General features: G+C 42.4%; 1 protein-coding gene across 1 annotated transcript in view; it reads right to left on the minus strand.

Moving 5' to 3' along the window:
• The window catches only part of LOC308668592 (lipase member M-like), a gene marked incomplete at both ends in the record, with an annotated part of 42,973 nt that extends 28,848 nt beyond the window's left edge, over window positions 1-14,125 (minus strand). Inside the window, 4 exons of the mRNA XM_081328602.1 lie at window positions 4,463-4,572; window positions 6,587-6,785; window positions 12,850-12,967; window positions 14,024-14,125. Of these exons, the coding sequence (XP_081184728.1) occupies window positions 4,463-4,572; window positions 6,587-6,785; window positions 12,850-12,967; window positions 14,024-14,125 (529 nt within the window). The remainder of the gene's footprint in view (window positions 1-4,462; window positions 4,573-6,586; window positions 6,786-12,849; window positions 12,968-14,023) is intronic.
• Between the last annotated feature and the right edge of the window lie 5,506 nt (window positions 14,126-19,631).

Here is a 19,631-nt window from a genome sequence, read left to right on the forward strand (position 1 = left end):
CAGTAACGGATTGGCAGAACGATTCATGAGGACAACAAAAGACGCTCTCAAGTGCATAGTACAGGGAAATTGGAAGCAAAGACTAGCCACATTCCTCCTTCACCAACATGCAACACCCTGCACCACCACAGGCAAAAGTCCAGCGGAACTCAGATGGGGGAGACGCCTCATAACAACATTAGACAGGCTCCACCCAGACAGGGTAGCCGCAGACACCGGGACCCCCAACATCAAAACACGTTTCAACTCAGGAGACCACATCTGGGCTAGGAACTACAGCACAGGTCACCCATGGGTGCCAGGGGAGATATTAGAACAGACAGGACCCCTTTCCTACAGAGTAAGGGTGGAGGGGGGACTCCTTTGGAAAAGGCACCTGGACCAGCTAAGGAAAAGGGCTCCTGAAAGGGTGGTAGAGGACACACTGGGGGCTGAGGAGGAAGAGCCAACACAAGAGCCAACACAAACACAAACACCTAGGAGGGTTGCCAGAGGGGCTCAGTGGCAACCCCACCCCAGGCAGGAGACTGACAGAGAAACCAGGCAGTCACCAGAACCCAGTAAATCACACACACGGACACACAACAACCTACCACAACAGGAGCAACAAGAAGGAGAACATAGACACAATACCACACCACCAGGAGAACTAGTTCCAAGAAAATCCAGCAGGCCGCACAAGGCGCCAAGCTACCTCGCAGACTATGTGCGTTCTTAGGGGGGTGGCAGAACAATCAAGGTTTGTCAATTGTAACCCTGTATATGTAAATATTGTACAGTGCAAATAAGTGTATATAGTTATGGAGACTGAATGACAGAGGAAAGTCCTCACTAGGGGTGTAGTGTATGCTGTGCGACCACGCTACATTGCAGTGGCTTTCTTTTCCTTGCAGCAGAATATCCAAATTAGATTGATTTCCTTTGAAGATTGAAGATTGGGAATATGAAGGAATTCTGGATTAGAAGAGTTGTGAATTAATGGGATATACCGTATATACTTGAGTATAAGCCAAATTTTTCAGCCCACTTTTTGGGCTGAAAAATCCACTTCGGCTTATACTCCAGTGAACAAAAAAAAGAAAAAAAAACAAATCAGTCGAGCGTCCCCGTTCTTGCAAAACCGGGCCGCCCCGCGCAACTGAGCTAACTCCGGCGCGGCTCTGGGACACGGCTGGGCGGGAGCATCGGGCGGCTCTCCCCACGCGAAGGCGGCGCTGCCCATTGGCTCTTGGCCCGAGGGGAGGGCCTCGCGCCCGCCGGACTCACCTGTCACCAGCACCGCTCTCCCCCCGCGGGGATGCGCTTCCGCCGGGCGGTGCTGTCGGAGACGAGCCAGCCTGGTGGCCGAGATTGGAGCTGTGCGCCGGACTAAGAGGCTGTTTCGTGAGGCGAGAGGGTGGCGGGAGGGGGGAAGGAGGAGGAGGAGTCCCCAGACGTGGCAGCTCTTCCCGCCGCCCGTGGAGCTAGGTTGGTGTCCTCATCAGCCGCCTTTGCCTTGGCCAGAGGGATGCAGGGTGGGCACTTTAAGAGGCAGGCAGGCGCGGCGTCCCAGGCGGGGCGTGGGCACGGCAGTTGCTCTCCCGGTTTGGCAAGTTTCCCGGCGGGTGACCGAAGAGCAGCCTCTGCCGGCGTTTACTCCAATGCGCTGCAACTAGGAGTGCGAGCCGCCGAGGACGGGAGAAGCAGCCGCTCAGGCGCATCAGTGCAACCGAGACGAGCCAGCAGGCAGCCGGGATTGGAGCTGCGCGCCGGACTAAGAGGCCGTTTTGTGAGGCGAGAGGGCGGCGGGAGGGGGGAAGGAGGAGGAGGAGTCCCCAGACGTGGCAGCTCTTCCTGCCGCCCGTGGAGCGAGGTCGGTGTCCTCATCAGCCGCCTTTGCCTTGGCCAGAGGGATGCAGGGTGGGCACTTTAAGAGGCAGGCAGGCGCGGCATCCCAGGAGGGGCGTGGGCGCGGCAGTCGCTCTCCCGGTTTGGCAAGTTTCCCGGCGGGTGACCGAAGAGCAGCCTCTGCTGGCGCTTACTCCAATGCGCTGCACGAGTTCTAAAAAAGAGGCTGCGGGCGGAGCTGCCCCGCCCTGCGCCCAATGGGAGAAGTTCAAGGCCTGGGGGGGGAGGAGCAGATAGAGCTTTATTTTGATTGTACTCTAGTTACAGTATTTTTAGAGTTGGGTTTACGGTATATTTTTATTTTATGGTATGGCATTTTTTTTAAAGTTTTTTTTCCCTGTTAGAAATGGATCCCAGTACTTCTAATCCTGCACCAAAACAAAAACGCAGGTCATACGAAGCTGCTTTCAAACTAAAGGTTGTGTCAAGAGCAGAAAAAAGCAATAACAGTATTGCAAGTAGGGAATTTGGTGTTGATGAAAAACAAGTGAGGGAGTGGCGGAAAATGAAAGCTGACTTGGAAAAGATTCCAAAGGCAAAAAAAGCTCGATGTGGTTTAACAACTCCATATGGGGCTCTAGAGACTGAATTGCATAAATGGGTTATGGAGTGTCGTCAAAATGGTTACTGCGTAACACGCATGGGAATTCGCTTACGTGCCCTTCAAATGGCTAAAGATGACAAATTAAAAGCACCAGGCATTGAAAATTTTGTTGCGTCAGCAGGATGGTGTACTGGCTTCATGAATAGGTATGGCCTATGTTTGCGGCAAAGAACAAAGATTTCACAGAAGTTGCCAAAAGACCTTGATGAAAAAGTGATGTCATTCCATTCATTCATCATAAAACAAAGAAAGATCCATAACTATGACCTGGGAGATATTGGGAATATGGATGAAACACCTATGACCTTTGATCTTCCAAGCAACAGAACCGTGGCAAGTTTGGGAGACAAAACTGTTTTACTCAGAACCACAGGTAATGAGAAAAACCATTTTACAGTCGTTCTGTCATGTTTGGCTAATGGAACTAAGCTGCGGCCTGTCATTATTTTTAAAAGAAAGACCTTGCCTGAAAAGGTCAATTTCCCACCACGAATTACAGTGCGCGCACATGTTAAAGGCTGGATGGATGAAGATGGAACAAAAAAGTGGCTGGAAGAAGTTTGGAACGGACGACCAGGAGCAGCCTTAAAGAAAAAACCATCATTGCTAGTTTGGGATATGTTCAGAGCCCACACATCTGATGACATAAAAATATTGGCAAAGTCTTCTCAAGTTACTTTAGCTGTTATTCCAGGTGGGCTTACATCTGTATTACAGCCCTTAGATGTGTGTTTAAATAAACCTTTCAAAGACCGTGTGCGAAAGATGTGATGCGAATGGATGTCATCTTGTCAAGCCCGACTAACAAAAGGTGGAAATATGATGAAGCCTGACATAGAACTGATAGCAAAGTGGGTTCGTGATGCATGGGAAGAGATTCCAGAGGACATGGTGAAGCACGCCTTCAAGAAATGTGGCATAAGTAATGCTATGGATGGCAGTGAAGACAGTGCTTTGTATGAGGACGACAGCTGTGATAGTGATGACTGCGAACTCTGTGACAATGTATATGATAATAACCTCACACCAGCTACAGCTGAAGCTCTGTTTGGACATACAGATGAGGAGGAATCCAGTTTTGAAGGATTTTGATGCTTGTGTTTTAGCTTGGTTGCTTATTGAGTTAAGGTTTTTGTACATTTAAAGTTATTGTTAATACTTTAATGTTATATATTGTTTTTGTTGAATATACTGATAATATATTGTTTTTGTTGACCCTCTTTTCCACATGCCTCAATTAAAGCAATTTTATTGTTATCTACCTGTATTTTTATTTTTGAAATTTACCGTGAGCTGCTGCATTTCCCAGCCTCGGCTTATACTCGAGTCAATAACTTTTTTCCAGGTTTCTTTTGGGTAAAATTAGGGGTCTCGGCTTATACTCGAGTCGGCTTATACTCAAGTATATACGGTAACTAAAATAGGACAGGGTTGGAAAGGTGAGCTATTTGCTCTTAGACAACAGGTAGAGAGAAGGCTAATAAAAGGATATGAGAAGGCTTTGCTTGCACCCAGATATCTCATAGCTAAATGTTAAAGATAATCTCATTATCTTCAGCAAGGACCAAGGGCCACCAAATTCTATTTGTTGGGTGATTAATATCAAAAGACCAAATGCAATGTTTGTGATTAGTCTCACAAAGCTACCCACATTTTGCCTAAATCAAAGGTTGAATTTTCAATCCCCATCCTTTCCCTACATTTCTGCCATGTCTCTAATAGGCCCTAAAGCCTATATTCACGACTGGCTTAGTTTCTTCACTACTGCAGCATCTTTCAGGAAAAAAAAGAAAAAGAAAGAAATCAGTTATTTGCATTTAACCTCTAGCATATTCTTTTGGGCATATATTTCACAATAGATTAGTAAATGTATTATTGATCATTAAACAGCTATGATTCTATAATGCATTAATCATTGACTGATGCAAAGAAGGATGCAAAGATGAAATATGGTTATCATCCTTAACTTACCCAATGAAGCTCCTTGAGAATGACCAATGTAATATAAACTATCCTGCTTTGTCTTATGTAGTATAAAGTTTATAGTTGCGGGAATATCATAAATTGCCATTTCATGAAAACTGTAATAGAGGGACACAAGCAAAGACACAAAACACTGTTGAGATTTATTCTGGTTAAGGGTAAAAAAATCAGAAGCCTGCAAGTTTTTTTTTAATCTTGCCTTTATTGTTTTTTTAAATATAATTTAAGACGGTGAACATATCTTACACTCCTTCCTCCTCTTATTTTGCCAATGACAACTACCCTGTGAGTTGAGTTGGGCTGAGAGAGAATGACTGGCCCAAAGTCACTTAGCCAGCTTTCATGGGTAAGGTGGGATTGAATCTCCTGGTTTCTGACCTAGACAGCATAGGAGTGAAGAAAACTAATTTTTAATTACATGTTTGGCACTCTACTTAAACTAACCCCATTAGATTTCCAAAGTAGTAGCTGTCTTTTAAATTGTTTCATTATCAAATTGCTCATTTTTTAAAATGATAGGATTTGCCTTAATAATTAAGAACAAGTCAGGGAATACTGCACTGAGAGATCAATCTTGCTTCCATTTAAGATATTGTACTCTCTTCTGTTCTCTCTCCTTCCTCGTTTTCTATTTGCTTTGCCAGAATTTTGTGACTGAGTTTGTTGAACCTGTATGAAGTTTTTTTCTGTTTATTTCTCTTAATCTGTTTCCTCCTAAAAATGTACTTCTTCAAACAGCTGGTTTTTTTTTTCAGGCAGACCTTCCTCTTTTGTATACATGATGCAATTTTGGTTTCATAGAATGTATTGTGGTCTTTCAAGCCAACTTTGACTACTGATGACTACAGGTAGTCCTCGACTTATGACCACAATTGAGCCCAAAATTGAGTCTCACTGTTGCTAATGAGACATTTGTTAAGTGAATTTTTCCCCATTTTATCACCTTTCTTGACACAGTTGTTAAGTGAATCACTGCAGTAATTAAATTAGTAATACAATTGTTAAGTGAACCTAGCTTCCACATTGATGTTGTTTGTCAGAAGGTCATAAAAGGTGATCACACGACCCCAGGATCCTGCAACCATCATAAATACCAGTCAGTTGCCAAGTGTCTGAATTTTGATCAAATGCCCTTGGGGATCAAAGGTTGTAACATGCAAAATGGCACCTATATCAGGAAACAACTGAAAGATGTGTAAATATAACGTTGATGACTGAAAGACAGTTTACTAAAAAATTTACAGATGTTATATGTACAGTTTGTTATACTCTGTCCTCTGTCATAAAATGTATTTTAAGTTTTTGTTATTTCTTTCTGTAACATAAGGAAATACTAATAGTAGTGTTGTAGCTAGGGAAGTTGAATCATGTCCACTTTTGTTTTTAAATGTACGTTTAATAAAATTTTCTAAAAAATAAAGGTCGTAACGTGGAAAACAGTCATAAGTCATTTTTTCAGTGTTGTTGTAACATCAAAGTCACTAAACGTACTGTTGTAACTGTTGAGGACTACTTGTACATGGACCATTTTCTTTGCAACAGTTCACAAGTGGTTTCCCATCAGCTTCTTCCCAATGGGCTTTTGTGCCTAAGGAAGGACTAGAACTCATGATCTTCCAACTTCTAGTCCGGAGCTGTTCATCCCTAAACCAAGCTGGGTTTCATATAGTAACTGCAATTTAATATTTGCTATTAATATATATAAAAGTTTTAGGAGGCAAAGTGCTCCTAGCGTTTTGATCTTCATAGCACCTGGAACACCTTTTCCTTTCGTGGGAAAAAGTGCAGGCATGTGCAGTGTAGCTACTTTAAAGTGTTGCAGATAGGCAGTACATCCACATTCTGCACGGTTCAAAGGATATTTTAATGATAAAATCTGAATTACTGATAAACCTTAATGAATAACTGATATTGAAACTGGAGGAAAATATCTTTATGTTCTATGGGCTCCCTAATTTAGTGTCATAAATCCAATGAATCTGACAATTCACTCTGAATATATAATACAATTTGAAAAGTTACTAAAGGATACATCTCCCATTCTACAAAATCTGATCCATTTCTCTGGCAAAAAAACCTGCTTTTATTTGTTATAAACTGTTCTGAGTTTACCTGAAATTCCAGAATTCTTCTTGGTCAATTGTTAAGTTCTGATGTCTTCTAGACCAGGTAGTTCCTCTGTTATTTATTATCCAAACATCATAGCCAGCATCTGCTAGAACAAATCCCAGGCTATTTCTGGGAAGATTGATGAGCCAACTTCTTCCTTCAGTCACAAAACCAGATACCAGTAACACAGCTGGTTTAGGCCCTTGAAAATACGTAAGCAACCTTAAATATTATATCATTTAAGGATCATTCTAGCAAGGAACATAGTCTTTTTATTAATATGGAACATCACAGTTCTATCTTTATAATATCTGTGAAACCTTGAGGCTGAATATGAGCATAAATGTATGAAGGCTGAATGAAAAGTAATGTTTGCAATTTTACAAATTGCCAATAGATGGTAGTATAGTATTGACATGCTAGAAGCTCAGACTATTCTTTAGTACCTTTTGTTTCACTTCACTTATTGGAAAGTTGTTATGAGAAAAGTTAGTGTTGCTATTGTTTGTGAAATGGAAGCCTTAGTGAAACTCATTGGTACATTTTAAGCAACATGCCATGACTGAATTTTTAAGAGCCAAAGGAGTCTATTCAAATGAGATTAATAGTTGAGTGCAGGTTGTTTATAATGATGACTATATTGACAGGAGCAATGTGCATGGATCAAAAAAAAGCAAAGATGGCAAATAATGAAGAACTTTTTTGCATGAGCCAGAGCAAAGTGGACAACTTGTGACTTTCAAGTGAGAAAAAATTAATGAAGTGATTAAGGACAATCAGCAGATCACTTAAAGCTTGGGATTTCACAGGAAATCATACATCTGGTCACATTATTGATATTCTTCAAAATTAGACAGTTTGTGCAGGATGGGTTTTCACATGCTGATGGCAGAGGTGAAAGCTTCATCACTTGAAATTTGCCAGCATTTGTCATGATATGTGGCTCACTGTATTACCCAAACAAGCATTAGTCCAGGAAATATGATCACAAAGTTTCACCTGCAGGGGAAAAGGATGGAAGGAATACTTTTGTGGACATGTATCTGATTCAAATGAAGAATTGGAAAGGACTATTAGGATTTGGTTGAAGAAACAAAATGTAGAGGTCTTTTCTGTATGTTTTAAGAAATTTGTCTTTTATTGGCAGGAATATTTGATGATTATGTGGAGAAATAAGTACAGGGTATTAAAGGCACATTACAAGGATTTTCCCCTCACTTGTTCATCAAAATATCCTATTTAAACTACAACTAGGTGATTCAACCCTTACATACCATTTACACAGAGCTTACAATGGAACTGAGCTCAAATAAAGGTCACAATAAAAACAATCTATAACAAAATATGCTGTAAAAAGTAATGTTTAGAAGTTACAAAACAGGAACAGCTGTTTCGGTCATTGCAAAATAATCAGATTGTGAAGCAAGACCAAAAGCAGTGATAATATCTCTAGGAAAGAATTCCAAAAATGGAGAGGACCTTAGTGCCACCCAAACCCATTAAACAAAATGCAGTAGCACCTCCCTAGATAATTGTAAGTAATATATTATTCAATATATTATTCAATATATTACTTATATAATCATCATCATTGGTATCCTTCAGTCTTGAGAGACTATGGTATCGTGCTCTGGAAAGAGGTCCTAAAGCAGCATCTGGTGTGGCTAAAAAGGCCAATTCGAGAGTGGCAGTCCCTTCCACACTGAGGGCAGATACAATCTGTCCCCTGTCTAGCCTCCAGATTTCGCTGGTTCTGGGACTGCCTCTTTGCCTCAACCTGCCCCACAAGTGTCCCTTCGAATTGGAGAAGACCATGCTGCATCTTTAGCCTCCGAGCTGAGTGATCAGAGGTCAAGGTTTCCCAGCTGTTTATGTCCATTCCCAAGGCCTTTAGATCCCTCTTGCAGATATCCTTATATCACAACTCTGGTCTCCCTCTGGGGCGCTTTCCCTGCACTAGTTCTCCATACAGAAGATCTTTCAGAATCTGACCATCAGCCATTCTCACAACATGCCCAAGCCAGCATAGATATTGCTGTTTCAATAGTGTAAACATGCTAGAAATTCCAGCACATTCCAGGACTGCGCTATTTGGAACTTTGTCATTCCAGTTGATGCCAAGAATACGTCGGAGACAGTGCATATGAAAGGTGTTTAACTTTCTCTCCTGCCGTGCATAAAGGATCCAAGACTCACTGCAGTACAAGAGTATGCTCAGGACACAGGCTCTATAGATCTGGATCTTTGTATGTTCTGTCAGCTTCTTATTAAGCCATACTCTCTTTGCAAGTCTGAATAAACCAATACATTTATTCAGCTCAGTATCTAAAGAGAGAGTGTCGGAGATGGTTGAGCTGAGGTACACAAAGTCATGGACGACTTATATATATAATATAATATTAAATATTATATATTGTAATATTATATATTATTATATAATATTATATATTATAATATTATACTTAAGGTAAATGTAAAGGTTCCCCCGCACATGCGTGCTAGTCGTTTCCGACTCTAGGGGCCAGTGCTCATCTCTGTTTCAAAGCCGAAGAGCCAGCGCTTGTCCGATGACATCTCCATGGTCATGTGGCCGGCATGACTAGACCCCAAAGGCACACGGAACGCTGTTACCTTCCCACCGTAGTGGTCCCTATTTTTCTACTTGCATTTTTACGTGCTTTCGAACTGCTAGGTTGGCAGAAGCTGGGACGAGTAACAGGCGCTCACTCTGTTACACGGCACTCGGGATTCGACCCACCAAACTGCTGACCTTCTGATCGACAAGCTCAGCGTCCTAACTCACTGAGCCACCATGTCCCTTATATTATACTTATATAATAGCAATAGAGGAAATGTTTCAAATACGTGCCCTTCAGAGTTTGGGAGCTAATGCCAAAATGTTGACCTACAGAAGGTACACATTCAATGAGGTCTCAATATTGATGCATGTATTACAAAACTACGAATTCACAAGGAAAGCCTTCCTCCCACCTCAAGTGTGATGCATTATTTTATTTTTGTGTTGAAACTGCTGTGGAAAAAATGGTTTGAAAAGTGGTATGTAATTCCGTAAATGAAAAACAAATTAGTTACCATACTTGTCCCAGTTTCTTTAGTGCCAACAGAACTTTGATGCATATCAAAGCTGATTGAGTAATAATAGAGCCACATGAGAAACTGGGACTGTTGTGGAGGGCAGTGTTGTGATTCAGGGTCAGCCTGTGGGTTCGGCAGTTGGGTTGGACGACTCAGAGGAGGAGGAGGGGGGTGTTGAAGAGCTTGCTGAGGGGGTTGGACAGCTTGATGAGAGCCCTCAGCCAGGCCCCTCTCACCTGGTCACGACGCAGACCCAGCTGTGTGAGCCTGACAGCGTAGATGAAGATGACCCACAGCTGGCCCTGTTCAAGGACGCCCGACGCAGGAGGCAGTCAATCAGGAGTAAACAGAGGAAGGCAATGGGGCACCTCGGAAGGAGGCAGAGAGAAGCCACACCCTGAACTGTATAAAAGGGGAATGCGTGGGAGGGCTGGTTTGCTGAAGGCAATCGCTTGAAAAGCTCCTGTTTCTTGGTTCGTGTCTTGTTCTATTTGTTTTTTATTTATTTTATTTATTTTAATTCCATTTATATCCCGCCCTTTTCCGAAGACTCAGGGCGGCTTACAAACTTAGCAGTAGCCTTCATTCTATGTATATGCCTGCTTATTAGGGCTTTCACACACACCCCAAGCGGCATTATTACAAAGTCAGCTTAATTGCCCCCAACAATCTGGGTCCTCATTTTACCTACCTCGGAAGGATGGAAGGCTGAGTCAACCTTGAGCCTGGTGGGATGCGAACCTGCACTAATTGCAGGCAGCTGGTGTTACTTAAGGAGGCATTAGCCCACTGCTCCACCAAGGCTCTTGGTTTTTGTACCAATAAATTTGGCAGGCGTAATTCCAGCCTCTTGCCTTCTTGTAAAAGGGGTTGTCCCTGCCTTTTCTGCAGGGCCGGTAGCAGGCTGGTACAGAACAGGCAGACACATTATTATGATGGTGCGTAGGCTCACACACATGCAAAGCTGATTGAGTAATAACAGAGCCACATGAGAAACTGGGACTGTTGTGGAGGGCAGACACATTATTATGATGGTGCGTGGGCTCACACACATCCACACGTTAACTGGGGGGGGGGAAGCACTTGCCTTCAAATTAAAAGCAATGCAGTTGTATTGCATTCATGGCATTCACTTATTTACATTTGATTTCTAATTTCTAATTAACTTCACACAGGCCAGACAGGAAGAGCCAAAGGCTGGATGTGACCTTTGGTCCATAAAAGTCCCAAGTCTGATTTAGTTACATATTTTAGGGGGGAAGGAAGGAAACTAGTCCCTGCAGTTTTCTTGATGGGTTTTTTTGGAAGAGGTTTGTCATTGCCCCCTTCTAAAGCTGAGAAATGATGACCAGCCCAAGGTAATCTATCTGGCTTGCTGCTTTAGGCAGCACTTGAACTCAGTTTTCAATTTGTAGCCTGATGTCTTAGCTACTACACCAAACTGGTTCTCATCTCTTTTACATCATCTACATACTGTCAGGTACAAAGAATCAGGAACACAAGTTTAAATTATAATTAAGAAGATTATAAAATACTCAAGACATATCTCCCCTGCCTCTTCGTTCCCCGATGCAGCTGACAAAGTGAGAAAGAGCCTGTGGTTAAAACAACTGCCTAATGTGCAATCAGCCCAGGTTCAAATCTCAGAAGGGTGTGGCTGACTCATGAGAACAAATAAGTTTGAAATAGCTATATCAGTCTCGCTTTAATTCTTTGTTAGCAATCCAAAAAATTTACGCAATTAAGAAGATGTATTGCTCAAGCCTATACACAAGAATTTAGTCAGTGTTCAATACTAAATTGGTACTAGATAAGAATCAGTAGAATTCAAGAGGTGTTGGACTTAGATGGTGGAAATTTAATGATTCTAGGCTGATGACTCACTTAATTCTGCCCTCTGGCTCTTCCTGCTGTTCTTTTACACATGCATACAAACAAACAAACAAAACATACAAACAAAACTCTTGGATGGAGATTATTCTGAAAATGAAGTAACTGAAATAGGGAATCTATAGGGTCTTCCTGCTTTCATCAGGATAAAGCATGTTTTCCCCTCCATATGGATACTCCCTTGTCATGGAAGAAGGGCTTGTATGTTTTATTAAGGTTGAAAGCTATGCTGGACGTATGCCACCAGAAAGTATACTGGAAAGCCAAATAGGTCTCAGCTGAGGAACCAGACTAAGAGTAGCCATAAACCCATTAACTATGATAAGACAACAGAAAAAGAATCCCATACCAAATTGGTTGTTACTCAGGTTAACAAGGACCATGGTAGTTGCTATCCCTGGGCAGCTGTTGAAAAGTAAGTTACTGGGTTGGAGAAAGACCCAGCAAAACATTCTCCAAGAAAATTTCATAGAAAGGGTCTCAAACATGTCAGATAGGGTGCCCAGCAGACAAGAATCCAACTTGCTTACACAGCCAGTGACATAAACAAATGTCTGTGTTATACAGAGATAGATTGGATAGCCATGTGGAATGTCAAAGGAATGAGCCAGGGGAAATTAAATATTGTCAAAGACAATCAGGTTGGAAATTGATCTCCTGGATGTCAGTGAACTACACTGGTTGGACAATGGCTTTTTGCAATCTGAAAACTTCCTTGTCTATTATTCAGGACATGATACCAGGAAAACAAATGGAGTAGTCTTTATTGTAAGCAAGAAACTAGAGCAATGAAAAACTTCTTAAAAAGTCAGTGACTGAAAAATGACCATCAGAATTTATGTCAAGCCACTCAGCATCACAATTATCCAAATTTATGCCCCAATGACTGCTACAACAGAGCTTGAAATAGAGGGCTTTTATGCTACAGTCCAAGAAACTATGGAATAAGTTCAAAAATACATAGTTTACATTCTGAGTGACTTCAGTGCAAACGTTTGCAAACAAGTGGAGACAGGAATCACTGATCATTTGGATTAGTGACAGATTAAGTTCTAATAGAAGGGCACCAGATTAAAGATATCAGAATAAGTCTTAATTAAAAGACATCAGACCTGACCTTGTCCACACTATTCCTTCTGTTTCTCATATTTTTACTTCTGATTTCATGACATTGAAACCACTTTTCCCTGATCGCCTGACTTGTATTAGTACAGTGAATCTAGCAGACATTTGCCTTAGAAATACTGCATAAACATACTAATAATTCATCTCCAAAATACCTGTCTTTTCAGGACTGTGTATTCCATTAGGAATTCTGTTTGCTTTGAGATAATAGCCGTCACTTGTCAGGATTTCATGCTCTTCACTAGGGTATCCCCAGTACTGGATGATTTCACTCTGCAGGAAAAAAATGAATCAACAATGCCTTGAAAAAGCTAGATAGTATTCAGGAGCATTACTACTCTAACTATTTATAATGTGACAAATGTTTTTTTTAAAATAAGTGGTCACTATCTAAGTATTGTCTTTGTTTGTTTGTTTTTACTAGATGAAGGTACTCCCTTCTCTTCTTTGCCCCATACTTTCCCATTATGTAGGAATACGAAGGTATAATCTAATATTTTTCAAACTTGACAACTTGTAGATGTATGAACCTTCCCATGCTGGCTGGGGAATTCTGGAAGCTGAAGTCCACATATCTTAAATACTGGTATAATTTTTCCCTTTGTGCACAGTGAGATCTCCCTGAACTAGAAGTTAATGCCAAACCAGCAACATATTTTCTATACTCCAAAGTAGTTGTGCCCTGTCTAGCCAAACATAAAGTGTTTGGATAGATAGGGCAGACAATTCTGTTTTCACAAACAGAATTGTAAAAGAAGCACAATTTACAGTACTATTGCCATAATGATGATATGCCTTTTTAAGATGGTCAGTATGATTTAATCAAGCAGCATGATTGCCTAGTAATGAAGACACTTGCTTTCCCACTTGGAAGTTTGAGAGTTCAATCTTAGGTAGTGGCGGATGTTTAGAAAAAATATCTGCTGTGAACTCCATGTGGTGTCAGGAAGGACATCCAGACAATACATGCCTACCTCCATCCAGTCACCTTGACTCTACCCTGAATTAAGGGATTACATTCATATGTTGTGGAGACTATAACATGCTGGGTTTAAATGGTTTCAAAAGCAATAATAGATCATTGATTATGTGTCTTGCAAAATAGCCAGTTTGATGTAGTGTTTAAGGTGTTTAAGGGCCATTAAAACAAGGGCTTTTTTTAGTGTTAGTTACTCAATTAATCTGGAATTGGAAGTTGAATAATACATTTCAAAACTGTCTCCCAAAAAGTCAGGAACTTCTGTCAATTCAACCCTTTTTCTTGAGAAACTGGCTGAATAAATCATGAGGACCCCTTCCCCTTTACCACCACCCAGATGAGCAATTTACAATGTTCATCAGATGTTCAGGATTCAAATTTCTTCCATTTATAGATTTTTCTGAGGTCACTGCTTGTTGGATTAAGCATATCACCACCCAAACCAGCCACATTGTGGGTCTCTGCAAAGCAAGAACATGCAGAACAGTTGTAAAGCTTTGTCAGTATAAGCCCTTTTCAATACAAGCCTTCTAATCAATTAATAGAGCAGAAAGATCAAACTACCATCTTAACTGATCTTTGCATAAGTACAAAGAAACTATCATAGGGCTTATAAAAATAATGTCCGTGATCCACCAGCAAATTAATATTGCAATGCCATTTGTTTATTGTATCTTATTTAGATAAGATATTCATAACAGCTTTTTACGGACCAATAGTAGGGAAGTGTTCTTCACAGTCATCGGGAGCCCAATACAATAAATAATATAAATAAATTCCAATCAAGAAAGTGGATCTGAATTTAAGTATTAATAGAACTGAAAGGCTGATCAGGTGACTGTGATGGGCTTCCAACCCCATTTTCTTTTGGTCATTAAGCAAATCACCATGGTTTTAAAGCAAGAGATCATGTGAACATGATATACAATTTTACTTCTGCTTTCTCTATTAACTCTACTTGTCATAAGCCAATTCTGAAGCACCTGAATGTTAGACTCATGGTCATGGAACACCACAATGCCACTGCAATACTCATAAAGGCATTCTGCAAGGATCAGTTGCAAAACTATTTTCTTGTATGCTAATTGAATGCTACATTTCTGGGCTAATCCTACTGTCATGGCAAAATAATGCAACAAAACACAAAGAGTGTTTTATTACTCTAAAGCTTGGAGGTTATGAGTCACTGCTCTGTTTCAATTAAAAAATCCCAGGACCTAGAGATGTGAGTTTACATAGCTCTCACATAATATTGTTCTATTGATTGCATGTAATGTATTGATTACATTTGAACATGTGCACATACTAGCAGGAGATCCCCAATATAGAATCAATTGCTTTACAAGTGATAAAGACACAAGATGGTCACAAAGGGAAACATTACAGTATATGTGAGATGGCCTCACAAGACCGATGGTTCATTAAGGTGCTTCCAAGTAAAAATGGCAGCACGCAGGGATGCAATCAGATGAAGCTTTATTTAACGATAGAGTAGAGAGAAAGAGTTTCCTGGCATGGAGGTATCCATGCCTGGATTGAGCTCATGGATCATTCCCACAAGAGAGCAACAAGAGAGATTGGGACCGCGCTTGGGGCCTTGTTGGTGATGGGGGCAGTCCTTCTTCAGATGCCCCTCAGAACCACAGATGAAACACTTAAGTAGAGCATTAACCTGCTCTGAGTTGTGGTGCCTCCTGCTGGCTCGCTGGGTGGTGGCTCTGGCATATTCTCCTGCATCTCTGCGCCTCCTGTCCTCTTCAATGAGCCTCCCTGTGAGGTAGGATAGAGTCATGGCTTCCTTCGTTGTCCCCTCCAGTGAAACAATGAAACTGCTCCAATTTTTGTCCAGGGAAGCCAGAATGACAGCGACCATGTTCGCCTCAGGTACAAGGTAGTCTCTGAACATCAGTTCTGCCCTGAGCGCCTTCAATTTTCCCAGGTGCTCGGCCATGTTAGCCCCAAACCTCAGTCTGGTGGTGTAAAACTCAGTTGTGAGTCTGGTGATCGAACCAATGCTGTCGCTGTTGAATAAATTGTATAATAACCCCCAAACCTCGCCAGCTGTGAGCCCATCTGGAATGCTGGGGTACAAGTTGCCATCCAGTGAGCTCAATAGAGTGGTATATGCTTGTCTATGATACCACTCTTCTTGGGGTCCCCAGGGAAGAGGTGGGGGATCCAGAACCATCTCTAGAGTCCCTTCCTTTAATAGACATATCTGCACTTCTTTACTCCAACTGCTGTAATTCTCCCCCCCCCCCAAGTTGCAGTTTTGCAAAATTATTTGGGAGGGCAGAAGCAGATGAAAGGGAATTTTATTTAGCTCTATGTCCATTTCTATACATCTGTGAGTTCTCCATTGAGGTGAATGGAAAAGGGATCCCTCTGCTGGCATGTGGTGGTATTTTTCTCTGATTTTTGGATGGCCCTGACTGGGCATGCCCAGAATTCATTTGAGCCCAGGAGGCAGAGGGAGCGGATGTCTCTCTCTCTGCCTCTGGGCCAGGCCCAGGCCTGGGCCTGCAGGCCAGGATTTGGGCCTGAAGAGGGGCTGAAGGCCGCAGAAGCCCCGAAGATTCCTCCTGAAGCCCCCCAGCACTGAAACACTCACCAGGGGGCGAAGACTGCAGGATGGGGCCGGGATGGCACAGAGATGCCCAGGATCGCCCGGAGGAGCCCATCGCTGGTCCTGAAGACCCTGGAGGTGGCTGAAGACGGCGCTGGAGGAGGGGGCCTCATCCGGAGGCCCCCCGAAGACCATCTGGCAAGCAGGGCATCTGGGCAGCGGCAAAAAGTAGGCCGGAGGGCCCAGGGGTTCACTGGGGGCCCTCTGGGGTTGCAGGACGTAGCAGTTAGGCCCCGGGGAGATGGTTGGAGGCCCCGGAGCTCCTTCGGGAGCCTCCTGGGGGTAGCGAGGGAGGCTGGCTACCCCTGATGTCAAGACTGCGGTCTTTTTGGCTTCCAGGGCCACAACCAGGGTTTGGATAGTTGCTCCAATCTCTGCTATAGCAGTCTCGTCTGGGCAGGCTTCGATGCCATTATAGGCCTTGAGGCTTTCCGGTGGGGAAGACCGGGTGGTTTCCGTGCGGTTTCGGCTGGATGCCACCGATTGCTGGGCCTCGAGGCTTGGCTGAGGCCTATCAAACCACTTTGGTGTCCTGGGGGCCGCCATCTTGTTTCCGGTTGGCCCCGGAAGCTGCAGATCACAGTTTGGCGGGAAATTTCCCGCCAAAAGATCTGGGGCCCCGGGGTCCCCCAGGGTGGCTGGTGCCATGTTAGGGGGCCTCGTGGGCACTGGGGAAGGACTTACCCGCTGTCCAGAGGCCCCCTGCGCTGGTATCCCTCGTGGAGAGGCTTGTGGCGTCCTTTGTGCTGCAAGGAACATTAGGAGCAGCTCCCTGCATTCCTGGTTAGTCATCTGGTCCACGCGGCGCTTGTCCTGGTCCTGGGCCGCTTCCCGGGTGTCTTGGCAGTCTTGGGAGGATTGTAAGCCTTCCATGCTTCCCTCTGTGGCTTGCAGCTGTGGGGAGGCATGCGAAGGGGTCCCTGGCACTCCGCTGGGTCCTCTGGGGGAATAGAGGTCATCTGTGCTCTCACCTGGAGCGGAGCTTGCATCAGGGGCTGGATGCAGGGCTGCCGTCCTTGATTGAAGACTCCTGGTCACAATCGGGGATCTCCTGCCATCCGGCTCAAATGGGTTCTTGCTGGAACCTCCAGGCATCTTGCTTCTAGTTGCTGGCTTGGAAGCGTTGCCTTAAACCATCCTCTCTGCTACCATTTTGTGATATGGCCTCACGAGACCGATGGTTCGTTAAGGTGCTTCCAAGTAAAAAAGGCAGCACGCAGGGATGCAATCAGATGAAGCTTTATTTAATGATAGAGTAGAGAGAAAGAGTTTCCTGGCATGGAGGCATCCATGCCTAGATTGAGCTCATGGATCATTCCCACAAGAGAGCAACAAGAGAGAGCAAGCAAGCAGAGCGTGAGAGAGGGAGCAGCCCTTGAGCAGAGGTTTTTATGGGGGTCCTCAGCCCCTCCCTTACCAATTAACTCTCTCCAATGGGGCTGCAGGGGCCGGGGACCCCTGACCCACCAGTGGGAGCAAAGATGCCTCTTTGCTCCCATCTGATGACCTTTTTGGGGAACTGCCATGGCTGGCACAAAAACATCTAACAGTATAGACATATAACCAAGAATACACTTTATCAGTTTTGATATCTTTGTTGAGTTTCTTCTGTTATTATAACAGGATGATCCTGTATTTGATAAGTGGTAGAAATAAGGAGCGTTGATTATAATTAGTCCTTAACAGCCCAAAATAAGCAATAATAAAATTCCATTTTTAAGGATGTTAAAGGAGAGGCACAGAGAAGGACATCTATGAAGCCAAAGAAACAATACATACTTACATAAATAAACATACAATTGATTCAGCTTGAGTTCTTACTTAGCTCCCAATGTTATGCATGTAGGCTCAAGACTAACCAGTAATTTCATTCTTGTATAAATGAAGTTTCTAACTGCACTACAAAAAAGTTTGGCCAAATATTAAAAATGGAGGAGTCGGCTTTGAAATGACTTCATTGAAACTTTGTTTGAATTAAATATTGGTCATGATACACTGAAAAAGGGAAGATTGATAGTTTCATCTTATGGATATATCTACATTTCATAAAAATAAGTGTTTTAGATTTATGGGAAATAAAATATAAAATTCATATGGTGTGGAGACTATAAAATGCAATTTAGCTTGGATTAAATGGTTTCAAAAGCAATAGATTAGATGCAAAGTATCATTAATTAGGTGTCTTATAAAAAAAGCCAATTTGGTGTAGTATTATGGTGGTGACTTAGAAACCAGAGGACTGTGAGTTCTAGTCTTCACCAGCCCAAGAACAATCCTCCTTATCTTAAGATTGTTCTACTGTTCAATGAACACCTGATGAAAACAATACTGTTTACACCTACCCAATTTGGGTTTGTCACCCAAATAAAATGCACTTGGTAGCCACCCAGAATTGTCTGAAAGGTGGAGGGATATATAAACATTTTAAACAAACAAACAAAAATAGACAATCATTTCCTACTGTGGGAAAAGCCTCTTTAGTCCTAAAACAATGGGAAAGTCTTAACTTGCCACTCAATGTTTCGTCTCTTTGAACATAGCTAAATTTTGTTATACAGTCTGTAAAATTAGACAAATTTTGACAATCTAGTGATGAATCCACCACAAATTGTAACATTTCATCTTGTTTGGTTTTTATTTTTTTATTTTTAATGTTTTGTCATTAAAGTTCATTTAAAGGGCATCCTTACAAGGAATCTTTGTTAACAAGGTGAGAAACTGCCAGCATTTCATTGTCGACAAGCAGGCTGGCTATCTCAACATTTCATCCTTGTTAAAAATGGAATCTTCTGCATTGCCTTTGTTTTACAATAGAGACTTTTTTCCATTATCTGCAACACATTCCATTTCCCTAAATCTTGTTAATGAATCAAATCCCACAGATTTCCCACCTCTCAACATCAAAGTTTGTAAGTTTATAATTTTCCTTTCTGTTTTTCAGGGTCCCTTTCCTTGAAAAGCAGGTATCTAATGATCTGGCAATCTCACCTTGGTGTTATGCTCCTTCTTGTGGTGAATTTCTACCAGGTATATAAGTGATGTTGAAGCTTTAGCACTTTTAAAAAAAACTAATGGTAACTGTGGGAGATGAAAATATAGTCCCCTCCTCATATAATAAGTTGAGGCTGGAGCAAACCTGAGATAGGCCCCACAGCAGTGATTTAAAACAAAGCTTTGACTTGAACTTTATACTGTTTCACAATACGAACATACTATTTCTAATCTGCTGAGCTTTGTGCAATATGAAATTACAAAGTAGATAGGTCTATGTATATTTGGCTCATGAGTATTAAAACCAGGGGAGAAATAGGGAACTGAAAGTAGCTGCTGGA

This window comes from Vipera berus, assembly GCF_964194415.1.
Source record: "Vipera berus genome assembly, chromosome: 5".
Taxonomy (NCBI): Eukaryota; Metazoa; Chordata; class Lepidosauria; order Squamata; family Viperidae; genus Vipera; species Vipera berus.